Below are 25,293 nucleotides of genomic sequence, written 5' to 3'. Positions count from 1 at the left end.
TAACACTAAACAAACTATATAATACTAGCAAAATATTTTTCTTATCATAATCTATTCTATTTAAAAATAACAAAAAAGAAAATACCTTTTTATTTCTTCTCTTAAATAACAAAAAAGAAAATACCTTTTATTTCTTCTCTTCTCTTCTCCCTCTCTTCTTCTGTAATTTTTTTTACTGAAAATGTTTTTTTCTTTCTTTCTTCTCTTCTCCCTCTCTTCTTCTGCAATTTTATTTTTACTGTTGTGTGCCTTCATTTTAACACTGAGGGCTTAATAGGGGGTTTGGGGGTGTGGGTGCTGCTTGTGCCATGTCAGCAACTGGTGCCCCCTCTGGTACATCCACCTCTATATTTTTATATTTTTTCAGCTTTAATTTTGTTTACTATTTATATTTTTTTAACTGATTATATCAAAAATCATGGTGGTCACGCCACTGCCAGAGGCGGCACCACCCTGGATGTACCATTTTGGTACATAATTTTTTGTTTGTACCATTTTGGTGTTTTTTTTATATATATTATATTAGTAAAAAAACCCATTAACTAGCATCAAATAAACCATAAAATAGAAAGAAAAAAAAGCACGAGTATCATATTGTATTTAACATATTAAACAAATTTACAATTGAAGCTAAATTTATTCTATTAATAAACTTTTACCAAATCAATTGAAATTAAATTAAATATTAAAAAGTTAACATCGTTACTTTTGGGTGTCAATATTTGTAACTTTTGACAAATACAAATGCCACGCTAGATGAGAAAAAAAGGGAGACAAATATGGCACAAAAAATTTTATCAAATTCAAATATCAAATAATTTATTAAGCGTAGAACTAATGAGAGATAGTTAGTCCTTGAATTTAACAACTTTTTTCAACTTAGTATTTATCTTTTTTTTATCCATGTTATTCTTAACACCTTACAGTTTCGCAGTTTTGGTCCATGTCATAACATGTCAATATGATATTGTGACATATCATCATCTAAAAATTATGTAATAATGTGGCACAATCTCCAAGTCCAACATTATCTAGGGACCAAAATTTTTTAAAAAAAAAGTTGCCACATTCCAAGGCTAAAATGGACAAAGTAAAGTTTAGGGACCAAATTAAAAATTTTACTAAGTTTAGTGACTAAATAATAGCTTACCTCAATTAGTCATAAAAAAGTAAGGAGTAAACTACACCATTAGTTACTAAACTATTGATAAGTTTTTGTTTTGATCATTTAACTAAAAAAAGTTATAATTTAGTTACTGAACTATTTGAAAGTTTTTATTTGACTCACTGAACAATTCAAAAAAAATTATTTAAGCCACTTGTCTGTTAAGTTTTTTTAAAAAACTTTCTGCCAACGAGTTTTAAAGTCATTTCATAAAAAAATTAAATTATAGAAAAAATAATAAAAGAAAACTTTTGATTAATATAGGCAATAAAAATAAAAAAAATTATATAACATCAATTTTAACAACTCAACAATTTAAATAAAAATTTTAAATAATTTATTCATCAAATTCTAACTTTAAAATAAATATTCACACATTTAATGAATAATTGTGCAGTTTGTCAAGAGTAAGAAGAATATTTATCACTAGAATTGAACTTTATGGTGACATTTCAGGTAAATGAAAACCCCACAAAAAAATCCCTTCTCTGTTTTTATTTAGCCTTTTCTCTCTCTTCTCATTTTCTCATTCACATTTGCAATCGACAGTATTGGCGGGTTCTCTGGGGAGTATACGCTTTTCTCTCATCTTCATTTCCTTCACTCAATTCAATCATTTTTCATAACCCAATAGCAAAAATCATCCCTTCTTTTCTCTCTTGCCTGAAAACCATACATACAACGAGCGAAACAACAAAAAAAAATGGAGTGAACCACTCTTCAATCTTAGCTGTTCTATCTCTGACTTTTTCTGTTTCTCATAAGGTTCTTATCCCTCATCATTGTTTCTTTGATGGGTCCTTTTTGTTTTTTTATTTTATTTTTTCTAATGTTTGTTTTTTTATATATATATTATTGTAATTTTCTTTTGGGTTTTCGTAGTTTGGTTTGATCGTTTGTCCTATTGAATTATATATGTGCATGCACGTTAATTTTAAACCTACGTGATGGTTTCTCAATTGGGTTTCTCTTTGTTTTTGCATTCATTGGATCTGGTTTTTGTTGAAACGTAGCAATGGTCCTTTGATTTTTTTTTTAATTTTTTATTTTGTGATTAAAGGTAGCATTTTTGGTGGAAACCAGAAAGGCAAAAACAATGTCTAGTTATCAAGGTGTCATCGTTTCTGATCCTTGGCTTCAAAGCCAGTTCACTCAAGTTGAGCTCCGTACCCTTAAATCCAAGGTAACCTTTATTTTTTTTGTCTAAAAGATTCAATTTTTAGTTTATAATTCTTCAACATATAGTTTGCTTTTTGTATGCAAATGTACCAAGTATTATTGTTTTAATTAGATTATGTAGTGAATTGGCAACCTTTGTTTTGTGATGGGACATTGAATTATCTGTTTACCTTCAGTTTATCAACGTGAGGACTCAACATGGTCGTGTTACTCTCGGTGATTTGCCGCCAGTTTTCTCCAAGTTGAAGGCTTTTACTGAAATGTTCAATGAGGATGAGATTAAGACTGTTTTGGGAGAATCCAATAGTGATATGGGTGAAGAAATTGATTTCGAGGGCTTTCTTCGGGTGAGTCTTCTCGATGTAGTGTATCCACTACTTTTCTAGCTTTGTTAATGATGAAGATGATATGTTGTGTGATTTGGCTTGTTTTGCATATCTTGTTCTTAAGTTGAATCTGTGTGATTTGCTGAATTGGCAGGCTTATTTAAATTTGCAAACTCATGCAATCGAAAAATCGGGTGGAACAAAATCTTCGTTTCTCAAGGCAACCACAACCACTTTTCATCATGCTATTAATGAATCCGAGAAGGCTTCTTATGTTGCTCATATTAATAACTACCTAGCTGAAGATAAATTCTTGAAAGATTTTCTTCCTATTGATCCAGCTACTGATGCCTTATTCGATCTTGCTAAAAACGGAGTTCTTCTTTGGTTGGTTCGCTAGACATACTTGAAACAGCTTTACTCCCTTGTGTTTATTCATGATTTGAAGTTTGTTGATGTTTTTAGCACTTTAATGCAGCAAGCTTATCAATGTAGCTGTTCCTGGGACCATAGATGAGAGGGCTATTAACACCAAAAAGGTTCTTAATCCCTGGGAGAGGAATGAGAACCATACTCTTTGCCTTAATTCTGCAAAAGCTATTGGTTGCACTGTGGTTAATATTGGAACACAAGACCTTGCTGAAGGAAGAGTGAGTAAATTCTCCTTCCTGATACCACTTTAGGTGTTATACACTCTTTTTAATATAAATATGCACAATGTTTTAACCTCTTTTTTCATCCTTTTTCTTTTTGTAGCCCCATCTGATACTTGGATTGATTTCTCAAATTATTAAGGTATTGTGTTTGTATTTCATAGAATCATGGAAATCATATTGATCATATCTGTTTTCTTCATCCCTAGGTGTTTCAAGGGATGCATTTTTAGTTATATTACTAATGAAGTTTGCATTGCCATGACATCAGATTCAAGTACTAGCAGATCTCAATCTGAAGAAAACTCCTCAACTCGTGGAATTGGTGGATGATAGCCAGGTCACAGAATGTTAATTGGTTTTGCCTCTTTTCAGAGTTTTGATAATATCATATGCTGGATAAGTTCGGATTTTTCGGGTCAGAAACAAAATTTTCTTTTGTTTGAATTTTGTAGGATGTGGAGGAGCTCTTAAGTTTAGCACCTGAAAAGGTTTTGCTGAAATGGATGAATTTTCATCTGAAGAAAGTGGGATACGAAAAGCAGGTTACAAACTTCTCTACAGATTTGAAGGTGAGAAAACACGTCAATTCAATAATTCCAGACGAGGCCATGTCAAACGTTATCCACAAAAGATAATTCTTGTCATGGTTTTTGCCTTTTTAGTGCTGCACTAATCTTCAGCTTTGGGCCTTAAGTTCCACTAATCTCAGCAATTATATAACAGATTCGCAAACAACACCTCCTCAATGGGATAAAGATGGTTATTTAAAATAAAATAACAAGTAGTTGTTGATGTGTAAACATTGCCACTTGTCAATAAACCTCTTTATTTGTAGGATGGAGAGGCATATGCCTACCTGCTTAATGCGCTTGCCCCTGAACACAGTACCCCCTCAACTTTGGATACAAGTGATCCAACCGAAAGAGCAAACATGGTTCTTCAGCAGGCTGAGAAATTGGAATGCAAAAGATTTCTCACTCCCAAGGACATTGTTGAGGGCTCACCAAATCTCAATCTTGCATTTGTTGCACAAATTTTCCACAACAGGTGATTTTGTCAACTAGTTAGTGAACTGATGTAGCTTCTGTTCCATGTATTTTAACTAGCATATAATTTCTCTTGCAGGAATGGTTTATCTACTGAAAGCAAAAATATGTCCCATGCTGAGATGATGAGCGATGATGTAGAAACTTCTCGTGAAGAGAGATGCTTTCGACTTTGGATTAACAGTCTTGGAATTTCTACATATGTCAACAATCTTTTTGAAGATGTTAGAAACGGGTAATGTTCTCTTTGTCTTTTAAATGTTTTTCTTTCCCAGAAATATCAAGCAGTTGTTGGATATTGTTTGGTTTTCACCTTTTTTGTGCCTGCAGATGGGTTATGCTAGAGGTTTTAGACAAACTTTTTCCTGGAACGGTAAACTGGAAGCAAGCTAATAAGCCTCCTATAAAGATGCCATTTAAAAAGGTTGAGAATTGCAATCAAGTTATAAATATTGGGAAGGATTTAAACTTCTCACTTGTGAATGTAGCTGGCAATGATGTTGTGGCAGGAAACAAGAAACTTATAGTTGGTAAGATCTTTCTCTTTACGTTTTCCAACAGTACTTCTGCCATCTGTTTCTGATTGTTAATGGAGAAACACTTTTAACATTTTTATGCCATTCTCTAGTGCTTACAGGGGCTGTTATTTTGAAGTTGTGGCCTTACAGTGGCTAGCTTTTGAGTGGCACACTTGTTCTATATTACTCCACCATGTTCTGTAAAACAACTTCACTCTTCTCATTTTCTTTTCTGCCTCATTTCCAGCATTTTTATGGCAACTCATGCGGTTCTCTATGCTCCAACTCCTTAAAAACTTGAGGTCTTACTCTCATGGTAAAGAAATTACTGATGCCGACATTCTGAACTGGGCTAACAATAAAGTAAAGAAGTCAGGTAGAACCACTCAAATGGAGAGCTTCAAGGTACTTAATCATTAGAACAAAATCGTATCTTAAAATTTCTGTTGTTACACATAGACTGATGCTCTTCTTTTTGTTGGACTCTCGGGTTTAGGATAAAAGCCTTTCAAATGGTGTATTCTTCCTCGAGCTTCTTACTGCAGTGGAGCCAAGGGTGGTTGACTGGAATCTCGTTACCAAGGGAGAAACCGGTATGCCATCACTTCACCTTTCCATGAAACATGGTTCAGTATAATATTTTATAACACACGAGCAGTAAAAATAAGTACCTGCCAAGATTTGGTTCTTTTTGTTCCCTACCGAGAACCTATGAACTTTACACGCAAAACTTTGTTCAAGTCTCACACTTGCAAATAAATAGATGATACCATGTACACAAATTCAATGGAAGAGATCTGTTTAGGTTTATTGTTGTTGTCACATTGCAGATGAAGACAAGAAGTCGAATGCAACCTATATAATCAGTGTTGCACGAAAGATTGGATGCTCCATTTTCTTATTACCCGAGGATGTCATAGAGGTAAACCATTTCTGAGTTCAAATCAACATGATGTTAGGCACTTAGAAATGTTGCAGGGGATTGGGATCTTTGTAATGCGCTTAACTTCTCTTTTTTATGTCTGTTTTGCATTACCATAACAGGTAAACCAGAAAATGATTCTAACATTGACTGCCAGCATCATGTACTTTTGCCTACAGCAGCAAGGAGAAGGGCCTGATGACAGTGACCTTGCCAGTGAAGTCTCGAGGTTGTCTGTTGACGGTTCAGTTTCAGATGCTGCTCCATCTCCCCAAGCTGAAGATTAGGAATTCCCGTAATAATTGAAGAAAATTATGGTAACAAATAATGACCTTAGATAAGCTTTCTAGTTTTTTTTTTTCCCCCTTAAAAAACTGTCTCAAAGCAACTGGAACAAAGAGGCATTGTTCCAGCTTTATTGCCTTTTTTTTGTAGACCACAGGAGAAAAGAAAAGATATGGGTCTGTAAAAAAAAATTAACCACTGTTGGAAAATATTATTTGGATTGCATTGATTTTCATATGCTGAATAATGCAGAAGAGGGGGAGAATTTCAATTGGATTAGAAGCACTTGGCAATATTATACATATATATGGCATGTTAAGATAGTAAAAAGGTCAAAGTGAAATTATCATTATAGTACAGTGGCCAAAGCAGATAGTAAACCTTATTAAAACAAAACTTGAAAACATTTCTAATTTCATTCTGCAAAATTACACATAAAAATCATATAACTCTTTGCTGCTATCATCCAATACTAGCAAAGAGAGTAACCAAAAAAAGGGTAAAAACACTCACAGAACTGTTTGTATTAGGAAATACAGCATTATCCATAAGAGACTTATATTTCTGTCAAATATATATAGGGAAAAGAAAGAAAATTTCTATGCTTAAGATTTATCAGTTCATTTCAAGCAAAGACCAGACGGATGAATAAAATAAAGAGCTTATACAACATGATCATGGCCATCAGCAGCAGAAGGAAGAGATTTTTCTTGTTCTGCAACAACCATAAGCATCTCCAAGCGCTTATCAAAAAGTAGAGCACTCTCATCTCTCTTGTCAAGCTCAGCACCTTCTGCTTCAAGCCATTTTTCTCGAAGATCATCCAAAAGATTGGCTTGGTCCGTATTGATTACAGCTCCTGGGGCACTTGGAACTGTAGTCCGGAGTGATGAATCTCCAGATGGTGGTGGCAGTGTCAAAAGCATTGCTCGGAACTCACTTGTGTCGGCAAATGTCTCAAAGTTACAAGCAATTGTATCTAGACAATACTCCCGTATCTTCAAAACACCATACCTACACATGTGAATTAAAATTATAAAATAGAAGGCTTTATGGCCATAACGGCTAGTCTAAGGCTGATAATGGCATTAGTTCATCTATCGACAAGTACAAAAGTTCCACGTAAAAGCAATTGCTGAACTATTCCGGCAGGCCAAGTAAAAGCTGCATCCTAAGAGTCTACAACTCCCAAAGCTCCATTCAACAATCAACAAATAACTGTTGATTACTGTACCTTCATTTGGTAAAAGCACCATAGAAGGCCCTGAATTAGGAGTCGGACTACATTTTGCCCCCTCTATTAAAAAAATAAGTAAATTAATCCCTGTCTGTTTGGTCAAAGAGCAAACCAATCTTTCTGTTAAAAATTCCATCCATTTCTATTGTTAAAAACCGGTCCTTGTACATCAACATGATGTACACATGGCATGCTATGTGTCACTTTCCAGTTATTCCGTTAGCCACGTCAATTTTTTAACAATATAAAAAGATGAAATTTTTAATAAAAATGACCAATTTGCTCTTTAGATTTAACGTACAAGAACTAATTTTCTCATTTTTAGTAGAGGTACTATGGGTTTCTCTGATACTTTTACCTACCTCTAGTAGCACGCAAGTACAAAATCCATTCCTAGACCAGCAATGACTCTAACGTTCATTACCCCCATATAAATAATTTTTAAAGAAATAAGGCATTGATCTCATTCTTCATACTTCAGAGGAAAATAAAAGGTGATATACCATACATGTCAGATAATACAAGCCAATGGCACAATTCTGCCGGTGAGACCATCTCTAGATGTGGCAACAGTACATCAGCGACAGCACGCTTCAAAGGAAATAATAGATAACGAGAAGCAGCATCAAACATTTCCTCTGCCTGATTAATTAGAACAGTTAAAAATATAATAATCATTCATTTAACTGATGTATATGAGTCACTTTCACAAGACAATATATGGTACCTGAGCAGGGTCTATATCTGTCAAACCATCAGTGTACCTGAGGCAGTTATGGAGCTATTATAAGTTCCATGAAGTTATGAGAGACTATGAATAACTAAAGCACACTTGACCATGCCTCAAAGGATATCAAGTAACAAATCTCTCGTCCCTTTACTAACATGATCTATGATGCAAGACAGCTTCAAGACCTTCACACTAGTAGCACTAATGTCCAAACCACAGAACCAATTTAGAAAAAGAAAATCCTAGACTTTAGTTACAGAGCTGAAGTAAAAAGTAAGAAGTTGGAGAAAAAAAATAAAAAAAGAACACTTACATATACTCGATCATTTTCTCAAATGCCTTAGCACTCAAATCGTGTTCTTCTAGATATGGAAGGGTATCACTAGAAAATGCATCTGTTCGTTCATAAAATTCTTTCATACGAGACAATCTTGTTTTAAAATATTCTGATCTTGATGCTAAAACAACTTGATGACAACGGAAAATCCTTTTGTCAACTCTTACACAAATATCTGCAAGATCATCCAGAGAGTCACTTAACTGTATTGCACCAACACGAGGCAGTAATCTGTCAACACCAATGTCAAGGCTGTGTTCCTTGGATGACTTTGCCAGGGAAATTTGAAGGATCCGATGCAATGCAGCAGGAAGCCGGTCCTCCTCAGGTAGGGACAGGCCCTGTAAAATATACCGTTTTTGAGAGTTGTCTACATCTCTCAATGCTTTGTATTCAGCATATTTTTGGTGAATCAGTTCTTTCTCTAGAATCCTTTGTAGTGATTCACATTTGCATACTTTACAAATTCTCACAAGATCTTCCATATCATCTACAGCAACCTCTAGTCTGTCAGAATAAAAGAAGTGGATGAGGCTATACAGAGCAGGATACGACAACTTTTCTCTTGAAAATCGAACTTCATTGCGACCTTTCCAGTCACTTTCAAACTTTTTCCTAAAAAAAGGTGACCGGGAACTTAAAATAAATCTATGAGCTTCAATGGGTCTGCCTTGCACAAAAAATACAACATCTGGTGGGAAATAATAGGAACTTGATGCCCCATTGGATGCAAAACCTGATTGGATATTCAGCGTCATGTCAGACTCATACATGCATATTACTCTCAGAAGAACAATACTTGCAACTAAAATGTGCTTATATTTAGGGACCCAATAACTTAACCAAAAGCAATTGACTTAAGATTTCATCAAAAATTTCAGTGTTTCACTATTTTTGATATCTAGGGACGAAAAAATTTAACAAAAGTGCTCTTCCAAAGCTAGCTTTCACATTTACTTCATTAAGAAAATAGATTGCCTCTGATGGACAAATATAAAGTTCTGAGACAATCATGCTAGAAGCTTACTAAAAACACGCACGTGCACACGGTGGGGTCTAAAAGCTCCATTCTTCAATTGAATTAAAGATTTGACTTGAAGCTACTAACCATGAGCTGATAGAACTTCTGCGATACCACCATGCCCCAACAATTAACTTTCTTTTTTAAATAAGTACCCCCTAGACTTTAGTACCCTCAAAGTGGATCACAGCACCATATAACTTACAACCATTCTCTAATGTTAGCATTACAGGTCAAAGAAAACCAAAATGATGGAAACTCAATATACCGTTTTTATAATATTGAATCCTTGACGCTAATTTAATGAGCACATGACCTTAAACCAATCATCCTTATTAGCCAACATCGTTTTTGAAATTAGAGAAATGAAGAGAAGATAAGTGTAATGATGAAATTACTCTTTATTTAGTCAAAACAGGGGAGCAATTCTTAGTCCAAAATTTGAGATCTTTCCAATAATTATAAACAAAAAACACCAATACGCCAATGTATCAAAACTCCACTTTTACTAAACATCAACCATTAAGCAATTCCAAAATTGAAAGCCAGCAATACAAGTATACAACCAGCATTAATCAAGCCACATTTCACTAAATAAGAACAATAATCAAGGCTTAATTAAGTAGCATCAGCTTAATCCTAATAAACCCAAACCGAGAATTGAATAAAAGGGGGGGGGAGGGGATGAACTGACCCGAAACCTGGAAATGCAACCCACTCTCAGTAGCCTGGTCGAGAAAACCCCGATTAGCCTCACAGCTCAAGAAAGTATCTCTAAGGGAACCCTGTAACGGCCCAAGAGGCGGTGGCCGAGCCTCAAAAGCCTTGAGAAGTTTCCTAACCTTCAAGTTCAAAGCAGCATAGTGACACCTATCCCCATCAAAGGTATGTTCGGAGCAAATAGCCCCATTCTCCAGTAACATACGGGCAGCATCCAAGTGCCCAGCTAAGCAAGCATAGTACAAGGCAACGGAATCCCAGTTATCCCGGGCGTTAACGTTGACGCCGGACTCGAGGAGGTAACGGAGACGGTCGACGTCGCCGGCACGTGAAGCTTCGAAGATGTCACCGTTGGGAACCTTCTTAAGTGGGACGGAGGCGGTGAAGTCAGAGGCGTCAAGGTCTATGTCGTCGAGCTCGGAGGAATGGGGTGAAGCTGAGGGCATTTGGGAATGGCTATGGAGATTTTCACTTCAGTTCCGGTTTTGGGTCGAGGCTCCTGTGGGAAGGGTCTTATTGCAATTGGAGGGAAGGGAAAATCTATATTTTGGGCCCATAAAAATGAAAATTATTGGATTCGGATTTCTTGCAACCTGGATTTTTGTCCTAAGTCATAACCGTTTCCCTTTCACAAGTTAACTTTTTAAGGGTTAAAATATGCCATGAGTCTTTATACTTTTTATGAATTTGAAATTTAGTCTCTATATTTTTATTTTTAGGAACTTAGTCCCAGTATTTTTCGGATTTCAAAATTCATGTTTTAAGTCAAAGCAATATTAACAATTGGACCTGAATTTTGAAATTCGAAAAGTAGAAGAACTAAATTTCTAGAAATAAAAGTATAAAGACTATATTCTAAATTTATTAGGAGTACATAAATTTATGACATATTTTAACTTTTTTAAAAAGGTTAATTTCGGCACACATATCTATCAATCAGGTTCTTTCAACTTAGTCATTAGTTTGGATGTTACTCAAATCAAACCTGGATAAAGTATATTTAAAATCAATGGATCAAATTTGTAAAGACACGTATACTTATTACATAAACAACTTGAACCTAATATGTTAAAAAATTTGAAATAATCTTGAAATTTTTTCTAAATGTATCATATTCAAGTAATCCATGCAATAAATAAATATTTATAATTTATCTACATAATTAAATATGTGTTACATGTCGAATCAAAATTCACAATTAACGCTTAAATTGATTGATAAATTTAAGTAAAGACTTGGTCGGTACAATGCTAATATTCTAAAGACTTAATTAAAAATTTTTGAAATCTAAAGGTGAATTTGAAATATAAATGATAGTTTGGGATGTTTTATATAACATTTTTACACAAAATTACTGAAAAATTGGATGTGAGATCTTTTTTTCCCCTGAAGCATAACTTTTGGTTATATTTTCCATTAAAGAAAAGTTATATTTTAAAATGGTTAAATTTTACTATTAGTACATATATTTTTTAAAAGTTGTTAAACAATTCTAATCTCTATGTTTTTCAAATTGGTCAATTTTAAATTTCTATATTTTTCTTTTCTATCTTGATGCAAATGAAAATAATGGTTATGGTCCATTAACTGAAGTTTAGTGAATAAAAGGTGAAAATAACAATCCCACATTACATCACACATATGACTATATTTGTCACATTAGATTTTAGGAATAGCAAAAACTTAACTTAATAAATTTAACAGAGAATTGAAATTTAAATTTAAAAAGTACAAAAACTAAAAAGTGACCAAATTAAAATACAGATATTAAATCTACAACGTTCGTAAGGTCCAACAACTAATTGCAGAATTTAACCTTTATATTGCCCAATGACAAAGTACAGAAATTCATTTGAAGATGATTAGGTAACAAATTTAGTCATATAATTTAAACAAATGTGCAAAACAAACTTCAGCAATGTAAAGTATATGACCTTCAAACTTTACATTTTTATCAACTAAGTCCCTATAGCTTAATCTTTTCATTACAAACTTGGGTCTTACCACAGTCATTGTTGTTACCTGTCATCTTCTCTCAGAGAATTTAATCTTCTTAATCTCTCGTCAAGCTCTTTCATTACTTCCGGTTCCTGCTTTTTCCTTTGCTTCGATATAGTGTTTGTCGTCATAAACCCAATTTTATTGAATGCAACCTGTAGAGATATAGGGCAAGATGTATCACAATGGAACAATGGTACTTCAGATACATACACCAAGTCTATAGTCCGTACTCGTAAAAGAGCTAGACCAAGAAGGTAAAAATAGGGCCAACCAATATCTATGTCGGAAAACTTATCAAACAAATAAGTGTCTACCGTTTCTTTCTAGCAAAAGAAGACATATGGTATCGGTGTTCTGTTTATACTCAATAGGTCAGTTCCTAGAAATGTCATGGTAAAACAAATTGAAATGATCTCCTATCCGGTTTATATTGAGGACTAGGTTTGTTACTCTAATTCACTTCTCCGCAGAAAACAAGGAAAGAGGTAGAAGTTAAATAAGAAAAGGAAAACAGAAGAACAATGGATGACTTATAGTACCGTCAATAACTCATCGGGATCGAAAAGGTGATGCGTAGTTCTTTGTATTATATTAATAACATCGCCGACCTGATGTGCTAGAAGTAAATCTTCTTCCTTCATCTGCATAAGTAGATCGAAGCTTAAATTATCTCTGGTGGTATTGTTTTGACAACCGAGCAAATTTTAAGAATATCGGGAAGAAAAATAATCAGCAAGAATGAAGAGCCAAACGGAAACTGAACCGGCACCTTAAATATAGCCAAAGCTGCATGAAAAAGAACCTTCGCTCCCTCGTAGAAAAGGACATCCCACACACGCAGAGTTGTCTGGACAAATAGCCCGCAAAGAGAAAAGTCAAAAGGTGACAAATTTGGTATCGGCTGCAAAATTTAATCAAGAGATGTCTGTAGGAGGGAATATGTAAAGATGTAACCAAATAATGTTCAAACCTCGGAAGGCAAGCTTTTAGCAAAAAGGCATAGAAACCACTCCGTAGCAACGAGGGAGACATCGAACTCTAATGCTTCCAAATGAGCAGCAATCCTGCACTTATAAGATAAACCCCGGGTTTAATGTATAACAAAAACAGATTAATTTAACGAAAAAAACCATAAATAAATTGAAAAGTTTAATACCTTGGACACTTCTTAGAAAGCAAATCTTTAAAAACCCTTTGCTCAACATGGCATCCGGATAAGTTATTTGTATAGCAGTCGTTAACTAGGACATTTTCAAGGAGAACAGCAAGCATCCAAAATGCATCTTCCTCCGTTTTCATTACAAGCAATAACAATGCCGCGACGTAGTTTAACCCCTACACAAGAAATGACAATGCCGTTACTCAAAAACCAAAGCAAGAAGTATTAACTGTTAATGTCGAAACAAAAGGGAACATCAAATTTGGTAGGAATGATTAGAAACCAAACTAAAAAAAAGAAATGTGGTATGAGTTTGGTTGCAGTTCAAGCAACACGGAATTGCATAAAATGTGTAGTGCCTTGTTAACTTTTGTAATCGGCTGAAAAAATATGAACCAATGGGACACACAAGTGTCAATATAACTCACCTGACAGTACCCCACATCAGAATCACGAAAAGAATACCCCACAAGCACACGCCGGAGAGCTGCATGGCCCTGTGGTGTGTCCAACCATGGGTGACCGGGGAACGTTCGTGGAAGGTCCTACAAGCATATAAGAAAATTTGCAGCACCATAACTACAATACGGTCTATCATTAACAACTCAACAACTTAAATTTTACTCATTCATCTACTAAATCCAAGCTCGAAAAAATAGGATTTTTAGTTTCTATCAAAATCCAACCAAACAGATTTCCACGGGATAAAAGTACCATGGAGGCCCCTGAACTAGGAGTTAGAATGCATTTTGCCCCTTCTACTAAAAATAGGCAAATTAATCCATGTATGATAGATCGAACAGCAAATTGGTCCTTCTATTAAAATTTTCATCCATTTCTACAGCTAAAAACTGGTCCCTGTATATCGGCATAGATACAATTTTAGTTATTCTATCATCCACCCCAGTTTTTAACAGTACAAATGAATCAAATTTTAACAGAAAAGAACAACTTGCTCTTTGGTTTAACTTACAAAAATCAATTTACCCATTTTTTTATTAGGGCCTCCAAGGTACCTTTACCATTTCCACAGTTATATTTCAAAGATAAACTTCCCAATTCTCTTAAATTTTGGTTCAATAGCTTCAGATGGCAGAGCACAACCTTCCTCATTATCAAGTACATTCAATAAACTTCATTGTCAAGGCATAAACATATAATATATATTCATTTAAACTCCAAAATCTTAAGATTTCATTCCAAAAAAGAAAACCCTTTTGTATACAGATCAATATAAAATGAATTACCATCTCAAAACCCCAATATTTAACCTATGAATTCATCTTTACATTCAGGTCCATCAACAATTGTCAGTTCCAAATTCGTTATGCATTATCAATCAAAACACAGATCCACAATCAAGCAATGCAAGGGTACTTACATGATCAATCTGTCGTGTAGCAGGTGTGACTTTACCTTCCACCGCTTTAGTCAAATCATTATAATAACTTTCAGGCACCGTGGATTTCTTCTTAGCAGCGCCTGAAAGTGAGAACCAAACCTTAGGCCTAAGCACAGGTGGAATACCTTTCCTAATAAGCTTCTTCAATGTCATAGCATTAGCCAAAGCTGAAAATTTGAGTGAAGATTTCAAAACAATCCCTTCAGATAATGAAGAAACTTGTGGTTGTAAATACCAATTGGCTCCTTTGCTTGCTTCAAGTGCCCACCAAACACGCCCTTGTTGCCTTACTTTTTCTCTAACCTCATTCAATACATTAACATCGTCCACATTGCCTTCTACTGTGAACCCATAAAGGTCTTGGAATTTCACTGTTAGATTTGCTCTTCTTGTGTGGATACTTGGCCTTAAGATCGGTAGCTGTGCTTGTAATTCCATGGCAAGGTCCCTTTTGCTTTGGGCACCATGCATTTTTTTGTTCGGTGGTTGTGGTGATAGATCAAGAGGAAAACGAAGAAATGGGTTATGGGGGATTTGTCAAAATTAGAGAAAGCTGTAAGCTTTGAACCATGAAAAGGTCAATTTTTTTTTTCAAGCTTGCAAAGTTGGAAATTTGAAGAAAGGTTGAGCCTTGCAAATGGGGGTTTTATTTAACTTTCAAGAAAATTGATGACAGGAAGAGTTACAGACAAGACAGTGGGGGCAAAAAGAAAATCCCACAGTGATGATGTTTGGATATACATGAAATTTCCTTATGTTATAATAATACATTTTCTTTTCTTAAAAGAAAATTATTTTCAAAAACCGAATAGTCCCGTCGAGCTGGGTGTAAATACGCTACTAATATATTTTATATTTGTTTAAATCTATTTATATTTATAATTAATTAATTAATATTTATTTTAAATTTGTTTATTTTTTAAAAAGTTTTAAAAAATATTTATATTATTTTTAATTTCATGTTTTTTCATATCTATAGGCATCATGAGGCAAAATTTTACAAATATGCTGAAAAAAAATTATTTAAGAAATTATGTTGTTTTTATTTTAAATTTATCAGTTAATGTTATGTTTGGAGAGAGAAAGAAAAAACGTGTTTTCCTTTCAACGATAAATTTTTCAACAACTAAAAGGATTTCAACAGCAAAAAAATTTCCTATATAAACCCTTCAAACTTTATTCTTTTTAACCAAATACTCAATACACATTCAGGACGCCGATGATTATGTTTTTTGTAATTTTTTCAAATTGTATACTTTATTTTACATCCCAAATGCAAACTATTTATAATATACAAAACTTGTTTATTAAATTGGTTTACTTTGTACCATATTATCTTGTGAGTTTACAATTTACAATTATTTTTGTTACTTTTTCATTTAAGTTTTTCTTCGTCTATTTGTTCAATACAATCTTTTGAAAAAGTAAATAATTGTTCAGAAGGTACTGAAAGAAATTAAAACTTTAGTTTGCATATTGTAATATATGTTACTTCAATAATTAATATTAACTTCCATTTTACAGAAAAAATTAAAACTTTGGTTTGCGTATTGTAATATATGTTACTTCAATAATTAATATTAACTTACATGAATTAGTGTTTTAATTAGCTCTTCTCCTCGATGCTCCTGAGTTGTGTGGACATGTTGGCTTCATATGCCCTGAGTTCCTACAGTAACCGCATAACCTCGGTTTGTCTCCCTGCTCTTGAATATCCATATTGCCTCGTATCCGAGTTGAGTTCAGTCGACCTTTCAGCTTGCGTCGCAAGTTCTTACCTGGTACAGACTTAAAATAGTGTGCAAGGTAGACGACCACATGTTTTTATCTAGGACAAGTAGGAATTCAAATTTTCAAACATTATATGTGCGTTCAAGTTTGTAAACTTCATCAACGTGGGTCATGCAATCTACACGTGTCGAGGCATATATTGCAATTGCATGTGCGTATGGATAACGAAGTGCTTGAAATCTCCCACAGTCGCAAGTCATTTGTCTCAGGTCTACGTGGTATGTTCCACCGATAACTCCTCGGTTGACTCTATGGGGATGTTTAACCTGGAATATTAGATTTGGTCATGAGTGACACACTAAAGTCATTCAGTTTTCGATTTCTACATTTTCCCTAATATCTTTCAGCACCGACTCGCATCAAACTTTATCGCCCTTTATTCGTCCCACGTATGTCTCAGTTCACTTTTGAAACAAGATTGTTAATCGAAAATACGTTTCCTTAACCACTGAGGTTATTAGCAAATGACATGTCTCCTTCAGTATAGAATTAATGCATTCCAATAAGTTCGTGGTCATGTGCCCATATTGTTGTCTTCCGTCATACAATTGTGTTCACTACTCTTTCGGTATCCCATCGAGGTACTCCATACTAGGTCGGTTTCCAGCCCGTAGTCTCTCCAACATTTTATAGAATCAGTGTTAGACGAGCTTGTACCCTGTCGAAGATAATCAATATTGCATTCACGAAAAGCAACCCGAATGTATATGTTAAACTGTTATACAGGAAATAAATTCTATGCACAACGTGCCCATGTTAATGACATGTCGTCGCTCGGCATGCTTATGGTATCGACCCATGTAGTTATATCCTATACAACGCAAACAATACCTATGGTGTGCACGATACCATAGGCTTGAACGTCGATCGGATGCAACCTGTATTCCAGTGCCCCTATCGAAAATGATGCATACATCGAGTTGCTACACAACATGCCTTCTCAGGTTAGTTAAGAAGAAATCTCAATCATCACTACATTTTTCTGGAGTTATTGCAAAAGCTATTGGCAAGATTCTTCGGTTACCATCATATGCAACAGCTAATAACAACTTATGCTCGTATCTTTCGTACAGGAATATACCATCAATTTGGACAATTGGTTTACAGTATCGAAATGTAGTTACGCATTGCTTGAAAGTAAGAAAATGGTGGAAAACTCTTTTCTAGGGACTAAGCAATCGCCGTAATACGTAGTTTCTGTTTGCAGCTCGATTATGAAACCTTATACATACCACTCCAGTACCTGACATCATTGCAACAATTCATTGTAGGATTTCTCTCACCTATTATGCATCTTATCCAACGCCTTCTGCTTTGCCAACCATGCCTTGTGGTAGGACACGATATAATCGAAATTGTTACAAATGTGTGCGATCAAAGTGGGGTGCCGAAATCCTAGGACTCACTTTAACCATGGGTAATATACAGTCCGATATTATGTATGAATCAACTTTCAGATGATCATTCGACATGCTTGCAAGGAGCATTTTCTCTCTAGCCATTTCAACCCACAGGCCAACTTGATTGCTTCTGCCTCTTAGACCTTACAACACGGAATTCTTAAGATAAAAAATTTCCCTTTTTACCCCACCCCATCCCCTAAATAAATGCACGTTCCCATCCCCTACTCACCCGTATTTCAGTATCCTTTAAATTGGTTTTTTTTTTGTTTTTCTTGTGCGTTGAAGTTTTTTAGGTTTAAAGATTTATTTCTCTCTCACTTTGAGTGAGACATAGTAATAGTTTTAAGTTGTGTTTGGTTTTATGGTGATGTCGTGGAGCTAGGTAACCTACAAATTTCACCTGCAGTGTGAGTATAAAGCCATCACCTGAGAAGTCGAGATCCCTTTGCAATTCGAGGTCCAAGTTGACGGTGATTATACCATCTCAGGTTGAAGTGTAACTAAAGTTTCAAGTTTACAAAAGTTACGTTGTCAAAGGATGGAGCATAACCAGGTTTGTAGTTGAAAGTGCTAATGTAACACTCCACACCCAACCTGTTCACCAGATCCGGGTATGAAACGTCACAGATAGACCTATACTTAATTTTGTTAACTTAGTTGCTATAAAACAATCTTAAAATAAATGTAATCATAAAATAAATAATAATTCTTACAACTAATGCCTTAAAGCACTAATTGCTTAGCCTCTTAAATTCCTATCTTTAGTATAACTGTTTAATTACAATGGACCTCTTACGACACTTATCAGGACTATTTATTTCATTGCCCAAATTTTAAAGCCACTATCTCGATACGACATAACAATTCCTAAGCAAAGCCTCCAATGGTACCCCCTTCTTATGTACATGACCCTAACTTTCTACAATCCCCGATCTCATCGGTCCATTTGGCTTGGTCCCTCTTCGAAGCCATTGATCATCCTCGCAAGTCCTACGAACATTGGCCAACTCCATAAATTCCTTCACTACATCATATTTTAACCCTATCTTGGGGAGGTAACATATGTGAAATAAAATTAACATTAATACTTCATGTTCGCTTAACGCGAGCATTTTACATCAGGGTGGAAGACTCAACCCTATTTTTTGAATTACTCGGCTCCCTATGAGACCTTCCTCTGGTCGAACTCTATTTATGTACTGTATTCCAGACACTTCGCTACATCAGTGAAACCTATCCTTATTTTTTATCTTTCCTTTCTTACACTTTCCCCCTTACACAAGGTGTTTAAAACCTTAAACCGACCTAGCTATTCACCGATTTCCCATCATGAACCTTTACGGTAGCTTTTCAACTATATGCCCAAGGATTCTCAAGCCAGACCTTCCTTGGCAGACTTGATCATGCCAGTCCTTGACGAACTCTTTCTTTCTCATACCTTAGTCCCGGATAACTCCTTAACATTCCCATATTGTGTTGACCTTCAACATGACTCGCCACTCTATGAATCCGTTCTCGTTTCACTTTAGTATTCACAATGGTGGAACTACATCCAGTAATCCACCCCTCACAACAACCTTTACTTAGAGATCCTCCTATCCCATAAGTGAAGATCACTTTATCTAGATAGACTAGCAAGTTATCTCTCATACAACTATGTGAGTCTGTCATTTCACTTGTAACTGGGGGTGTTCAATCGGTTAATCGACCCGAAATAACATTAACCAAATAACCGACCCTTCAAAATTTTTAACTGTTAACTGAACCGAAATTTTTTCAAAAAAAATTAACCGAACCGAAATTTTTACGGTTAATTCGGTCGGTTAACCAAATTAACCAAAATTATAGGTTTTTTAATTTTTGGTTAAATAAGTATAGAATTAACCGAATTAATCAAATTAACTGAATTACTCGAATTACCCAAATTAACCGAATTAACTAAATTATTTGTATAAAATTATATGTTTTTATTTTATTTTTATTTTTAGTTTTAGATTTAGATTTTATTTTTATTTATTAAATTTTTTGTAATTTTTATGATTAGGTTAGGTTGGGTACTTGGGTTAATATATATTAGATTGGGTATTTGAGTTTATGTTTGATTGGGTTTGAGTGAATAGTGGGCTATTTATATATTATAATTTTATTTATTAATTTTTTCGGTTAAACCGAAAAAGTTCAGTTAACCGACCGGTTTCAAACCGAATTAACCGTTAACCGAAAACTCAAAAAATTATTAACCAACCTCCGACCGAATTAATTCAGTTAACTGACCTATTAACAGAATTCGGTTGGTTAACCTAATTTTTTTGGTTTTACCCGAATTTTGCACACCCCTACTTGTAACTCCCCTTACCTGGTTCGGTCGTCGAACCCAAGTGATAAGATGTTACAAACAAGTACCAAACAAATTCATACAATTTATTACTAAAAATCTCAATAAATATTAAATAATCACATATGAGCGTGAATAAATACATTATTCAATCTATTTCAGGTAAATATTAAGTATATAAAAGCTTAAAATCAATTCGATAATGAACATGGATCAAATTGAATCAAAAATAAAAAGTTGAGAAAAATATGAAAACAATGGTCACACGACCATGTACCGTGCCCGTGTGGAAGGGTTGAGGCCATATGGATAGGTTACATGGTCGTGTGAGCAAAACGTGTAACTCGCTATAACCGTGTGCAACAAAAATCAACCAAACCTACAGGCCACACGACCTTGTCCCCAAACCGTGTAGGGCACATGGCCATGTGCCAACCCGTGTATACCTAAAAAAAGTCTTTTTAAGCAAGCAATCCAACCATGAAACACTTAAGTCACAAGCTATCATTTAAGCCACATTTTAACCTATTCAGAAGCATCATTTTCAAGTCAAAAACTTTTTTTTACAACAATCATCCTAGGTGCCTAACCAATATGCCACAATTGGCACCTCAACCAACAATTCAGGACTAGCTAAATGATCTTATTCAATCACACCTATATGCCTTCAATGACACCTCAAATAATAAAGTCAAACATCAACAATTTCAACTATTAAGCCATTATGCATTTGATTTTCATTTTAACCTAATACCTTAAATACAAAAACTACCAAAACTTTCAAGTAAAATATAGGTATAAACATGACTTTCACCAATTCACTGCTAAAACATAATCTAGGCATATCATGAATCAAACCAAATTCAAGCACCAAGCAAACATAATACCTAGCATATAACCATCTAATCCATGAAGATAATAAGCAAATAACCAAATCAAACTATCAAGCTATCAATAAAATGACCATTGCCATCACATTTATACATATTTACATAACCTTTAAGGGTCAATAAGACCCAAAATGACTAATAAGTATAGAACATCCTAGGTACATGCCAAGACCAAAAATAACCATTCACCAACACTTGAATTCGGGATTTCTACTGGATGCTGAGTTGATGATCAAACGGATAAGTACCTAACCTGTGCATAAGAAAACAAAACTATACGTTGAGTATAACTTAGTGGTATTTCTATAATCTAAACATTTAAAACATAATAAAAATCATAATGATGCATAAATTAAATAAAGATAATATGTAATATACAAATACAATTGGTTAATTCACATTATTATTTGTTAATTAAACTACTATGATAGCACATTTCATATCAATTCCTCATTCAAAGTTCGTTGTTTGTATACAATCAATATTCATAGTTCAATTCACCATTTAATGTTTCATTTCACATTTCATTTTCATATCTCAACAACTGCCATTTCAACATCAAGTATCCCAGTTTTACCATTCATTTTCCCTATTAACATGACTTAAACTTGAACGGATACATGGATCAACCCAACACACCAGTTTGGTACTCAATGCCTCATCGGATAAATTTGAAGCAAGGAATTGCACCCAATGCTATAAATAAGTTGACACTCAGTGTCTCATTGGTTAAACTGAAGTAAAATAACACTCAATACCTCATCAACTCGTAATAAAAAAATCTCGGAACTCTTCCTATCTATGGTATGCCAACTATATCTGACTCTACCCGAACAATTAATAGGGTATTCATCAATCATTTCATTCTCAAATGATATCTCAATCTACATCAATTTTTTTTTCTCATGAATTAATTTATTCAAACATATGGCAATGTCAATCATCTCATTTTGTATTCAAATTCATGTTTACATAAACATACATATTTTTCACATATGTTCAATTTAGTCTTAAAAAACCATCAATCTATTGAAATCAATCCAATCCATCTCATTTAAACAAAAGATCTCACCTTACATTCTTACCATGCACAAATAAGTCAATATGCAACAATTTACAAACTAGTTTAGATTATAGAAACACAAACCGTAAACTCCAAGCTATTCGTCGACGACTTTGTCTTTCCTTTCTTTTTCGAGGAATCCTGGTCAACTTTAGCACGAATTAAAAGCAACACATAAAATCATCAATGTACAACCATTTTCACATTTAATTTCTAAATTATGCAACTTTTGTATTTTATTTAATCCCTAAAATCGAAACTAACATAACTTTCACATTTAACCTATAAATTATCTGTTAAATTCACAATAGTCCCTTTTTTAATACATATTTTTCAATTATACCCCAATTTTTAAAATTTATGCATTTTAGTCCCTACAACACAAAATCAATAATTGACTTTACAATTTAGTCCCTTTTCACTTCTAACTTGAAAATCTTTAAATTGGTCCCTAAAACTTTAACTATTCGATGCTCTTATACCTTTAATTTCATGTTTTATACACAAGAGATCTTAGGACAGCAAAAAGAGTAAGAAACAGGCCAAAAACGGACAAATTGGGCCTAAATCAGTGTTTCACACGGCCTAGGCACGTCCACACGGGTAAACCACACGCCCGTGTGAGGAACACGAGTAGGCCACACGCTCGTGTGTCATGGCCGTGTTAACATTAATCCAAGTTAGAATTAAACACGGTTTGAGCACTTGTACACGGGTGTGGCACACAGTCGTGTCCCTGTCGAGTCCAAGTCTAGTTCTACTCAGAAAATGCCACTTTTGAGGGTTTGAAAGCATTCTAAAACCTATATAAACACACTAGAAGAGGATGATGGGGGACACACAGAGTTAGATGCAGAAAATACTCGAAAATAGCCATCGGAATCACCTCGGAGCCAGATCTACATCAAGACTGAAGATTTCCATCCAATTTCCTAGAAGTTCTTTGGATTTCTTTATGCTTTGTTGTTTTCCAAACTTTGAGATGTTTTCCGTTGTTATTATGAACTAAACTCCCTAAATCCCTAAGGGAGATGAAACCTAAGACGAATCTTATTACTCTTTGATTTATATGATAAATATTTTGTTCTTATTCTTAATTGTGAGTTTTAACCCTTGCTTTAATATTCCATGATATTAATTCAGGTTTTTGATATGCTTATTCAGTGGAGCAAAAGTCCCTGTTTAAGAGTAGATCATTCATAATTAAGCGGAGTTGCATGCAATCCTAGAGATAGAACGACATAAATCTGCCTGGTTAGAATCAAATCTAATAAGGGAATCTATAAATCGAGTTAATGCGACAATAGGGGTTTTAATTAGAAAGAGATTTCGATTAATCAACCTAGAGTCAATTGTTTTTAGTCTCGAAAGGGATATTAACATAAATCAAGGATTTCTATAGAATAAGTCAAGTGAATAAATCGTCTAAGTCAAAGGTAATAAGTGAAGTCTAGGTGGATTCTTTCTTTCTTGGGTATTATCTTCTCAATCGGTTTTTCAAAAGTATTCTCCAACTTTAATCTCTTTCGTTACTTTAGTTAATTAGATAATCGTTTAGTATAAAAACACCCTTTAATTCTTAGGCTAGATAATAAAAAGATAGAAATTACTAGTACTTTTAGTCCTCGTGGATACGATATTTCCGGTCTCACCATAACTATACTACTGTTCGATAGGTGCGCTTGCTTTAAGTCGAATTTTGTAGTTAGTTTTACCACCATCAAGTTTTTGATGCCGTTGCCGGGGACTAAGATATTAGGAACGCTTAATTTTTATTACTTTAGCCATTTTTTTATTTTTATTTCAATTTAATTTTATATTTTCTTATATTATTAAATTTTCTTTTATTTACTTCTGGCAGGTTTTTATGGTTTATGACTAGAAGAAACCCGTCAGGACATCTACTTTTTAATAGTGAAATCGAAAGCATAGCTCGCAGAAACCGAAGAAAAATAAGGCGAAGCCTACGATACATAGAGAAAGGGCAATAGGACGATATTCAAACCACAACCGGGAGATGGCTGATAATCAAAATAATCTGTTACCTCCTGTGGTTGCTGCAAACCCAATAAATCAAGATCCTGCTTCGCGTACTATGTATAATTATGCTAAACCTACTTTAATAGGAACTGAATCGAGTATAGTTAGGCCTGCTGTTGCTACAAATAATTTTGAACTGAAACCTAACACAATTCAAATGATATAAAAGTTTGTTCAGTTTGATGGTTTGCAGGACAAGGAATCAAACATTCATTTGGCAAATTTTCTGGAATTCTACGACACTTTTAAGATCAATGGCGTTTCTGACGATGCCATTCGCCTTTGCTTGTTCCCATTCTCATTAAAGAACAAAGCTAAACAGTGGTTAAACTCATTACCACGAAGGTTAATCACAATTTGGGAACAAATGACCGAAAAAATTTTACTAAAATATTTTTTCGCCGGCTAAAACGGCTAAACTAAGGAATGGTATCTCTTCTTTTGTGCAGATAGATTTAGAAACTCTTTATGATGCATGGTAGAGATACAAGGACTTATTGAGATGGTGCCCTTACCATGAGTTACCTTTATGGCTGCAGGTTCAAATGTTTTACAACGGTGTGAATCTCTCAACAAGGCAACTTATCAACGTAGCCGCCGGTGGAACATTGAATAACAAAACACCTGAAGAGGCTTACGAATTTATTGAAGAGATATCACTGAATAACTGTTAGTAGCAAGTCATGAGAACGAAGCCGACGAAAGCTGCTGGTGGTTTCAACCTCGACGCGGTTACTATGCTATCTAACCAGGTAGAACTTTTAAATAAAAAGATTGACGATTTGTATGGTTCTATTCAGGTACATCCAGTGATGAGGTGTGATTCAAGTGGAGGAGGAGTACACAACACAGATTATCCATCCTTCAGCTCTAGCAGTGAGGACGAATAAGTCCAATAGATGGGTAATAATTCTAGACCTCAAAATAACCTATATAGTAACACTTATAATGCAGGTTGGAGGAACTATCCCAATTTCTCGTGGGGTGGTCAAGGAAATCAAAGGCCACAACATCCCCTAGGTTTTCAACAACCACCTTACCAGCAGGAAAAGAAGCCGAACCTTGAG

At 34.6% G+C, this 25,293-nt stretch overlaps 3 protein-coding genes and 1 non-coding gene across 5 annotated transcripts; 1 reads left to right on the top strand and 3 right to left on the bottom strand.

The window, feature by feature from the left end:
• The first annotated feature begins 1,628 nt into the window (after window positions 1-1,628).
• On the top strand, window positions 1,629-6,376 carry LOC107948902 (fimbrin-5). Its single transcript, XM_016883562.2, has 15 exons — window positions 1,629-1,930; window positions 2,226-2,348; window positions 2,521-2,691; window positions 2,825-3,057; window positions 3,149-3,320; window positions 3,427-3,465; window positions 3,595-3,663; window positions 3,779-3,895; window positions 4,162-4,373; window positions 4,452-4,607; window positions 4,703-4,902; window positions 5,138-5,295; window positions 5,387-5,483; window positions 5,721-5,812; window positions 5,935-6,376. The coding sequence occupies exons 2-15, from the start codon at window positions 2,262-2,264 to the stop codon at window positions 6,097-6,099; spliced, it is 1,968 nt and encodes a 655-aa protein (XP_016739051.1). The 5' UTR covers window positions 1,629-1,930; window positions 2,226-2,261; the 3' UTR covers window positions 6,100-6,376.
• A 106-nt stretch (window positions 6,377-6,482) lies between these two features.
• On the bottom strand, window positions 6,483-10,721 carry LOC107948903 (BTB/POZ domain-containing protein At2g04740). Of its 2 annotated transcripts, none has more exons than XM_016883563.2 (5): window positions 10,117-10,721; window positions 8,378-9,137; window positions 8,062-8,098; window positions 7,843-7,976; window positions 6,483-7,111 (listed from the first exon to the last, which is right to left on the bottom strand). In XM_016883563.2, exons 1-5 carry the CDS (start codon window positions 10,586-10,588, stop codon window positions 6,760-6,762), a joined length of 1,755 nt encoding a protein of 584 aa, XP_016739052.1. In that variant the 5' UTR covers window positions 10,589-10,721; the 3' UTR covers window positions 6,483-6,759. The 2 variants fall into 2 exon arrangements, with proteins under 2 accessions (XP_016739052.1, XP_016739053.1); XM_016883564.2 differs by having other exon boundaries at window positions 8,606-9,137; window positions 10,117-10,679.
• A 1,224-nt stretch (window positions 10,722-11,945) lies between these two features.
• LOC107948904 (TBC1 domain family member 2A) lies at window positions 11,946-15,540 on the bottom strand. The gene is made up of 7 exons (XM_016883565.2): window positions 14,684-15,540; window positions 13,731-13,847; window positions 13,300-13,478; window positions 13,114-13,207; window positions 12,913-12,990; window positions 12,683-12,784; window positions 11,946-12,295 (listed from the first exon to the last, which is right to left on the bottom strand). Exons 1-7 carry the CDS (start codon window positions 15,173-15,175, stop codon window positions 12,161-12,163), a joined length of 1,197 nt encoding a protein of 398 aa, XP_016739054.1. The 5' UTR covers window positions 15,176-15,540; the 3' UTR covers window positions 11,946-12,160.
• A 9,102-nt stretch (window positions 15,541-24,642) lies between these two features.
• LOC121204040 (small nucleolar RNA R71) lies at window positions 24,643-24,749 on the bottom strand. Its single transcript, XR_005898968.1, has one exon. It is a non-coding gene; the product is annotated as a small nucleolar RNA R71 (small nucleolar RNA).
• Window positions 24,750-25,293: the final 544 nt, after the last annotated feature.

This window comes from Gossypium hirsutum, chromosome A07 (assembly GCF_007990345.1).
Source record: "Gossypium hirsutum isolate 1008001.06 chromosome A07, Gossypium_hirsutum_v2.1, whole genome shotgun sequence".
NCBI classification, from domain to species: Eukaryota; Viridiplantae; Streptophyta; class Magnoliopsida; order Malvales; family Malvaceae; genus Gossypium; species Gossypium hirsutum.
The sequence above is the reverse complement of the archived record's forward strand: the minus strand, read 5'-3'. Positions and strand labels throughout refer to the sequence as shown.

What these genes read in the sequence shown, in the direction of transcription:
- LOC107948902 (XM_016883562.2), top strand. Translation starts at nt 2,262, where the DNA reads ATGTCTAGTTATCAAGGTGTCATCGTTTCTGATCCTTGGCTTCAAAGC. An exon ending in AAAAACGGAGTTCTTCTTTG is followed by an intron (nt 3,058 to 3,148) that starts GTTGGTTCGCTA and finishes ACTTTAATGCAG; the next exon opens with CAAGCTTATCAATGTAGCTG. An exon ending in ACTTCTCTACAGATTTGAAG is followed by an intron (nt 3,896 to 4,161) that starts GTGAGAAAACAC and finishes CTTTATTTGTAG; the next exon opens with GATGGAGAGGCATATGCCTA.
- LOC107948903 (XM_016883563.2), bottom strand. Translation starts at nt 10,588, where the DNA reads ATGCCCTCAGCTTCACCCCATTCCTCCGAGCTCGACGACATAGACCTT. An exon ending in CAGATATAGACCCTGCTCAG is followed by an intron (nt 7,977 to 8,061) that starts GTACCATATATT and finishes CTAATTAATCAG; the next exon opens with GCAGAGGAAATGTTTGATGC. An exon ending in TGGCTTGTATTATCTGACAT is followed by an intron (nt 7,112 to 7,842) that starts GTATGGTATATC and finishes TCACATGTGTAG; the next exon opens with GTATGGTGTTTTGAAGATAC.
- LOC107948904 (XM_016883565.2), bottom strand. Translation starts at nt 15,175, where the DNA reads ATGCATGGTGCCCAAAGCAAAAGGGACCTTGCCATGGAATTACAAGCA. An exon ending in CTTTCTAAGAAGTGTCCAAG is followed by an intron (nt 13,208 to 13,299) that starts GTATTAAACTTT and finishes TTATAAGTGCAG; the next exon opens with GATTGCTGCTCATTTGGAAG. An exon ending in CAGCTTTGGCTATATTTAAG is followed by an intron (nt 12,785 to 12,912) that starts GTGCCGGTTCAG and finishes CTACTTATGCAG; the next exon opens with ATGAAGGAAGAAGATTTACT.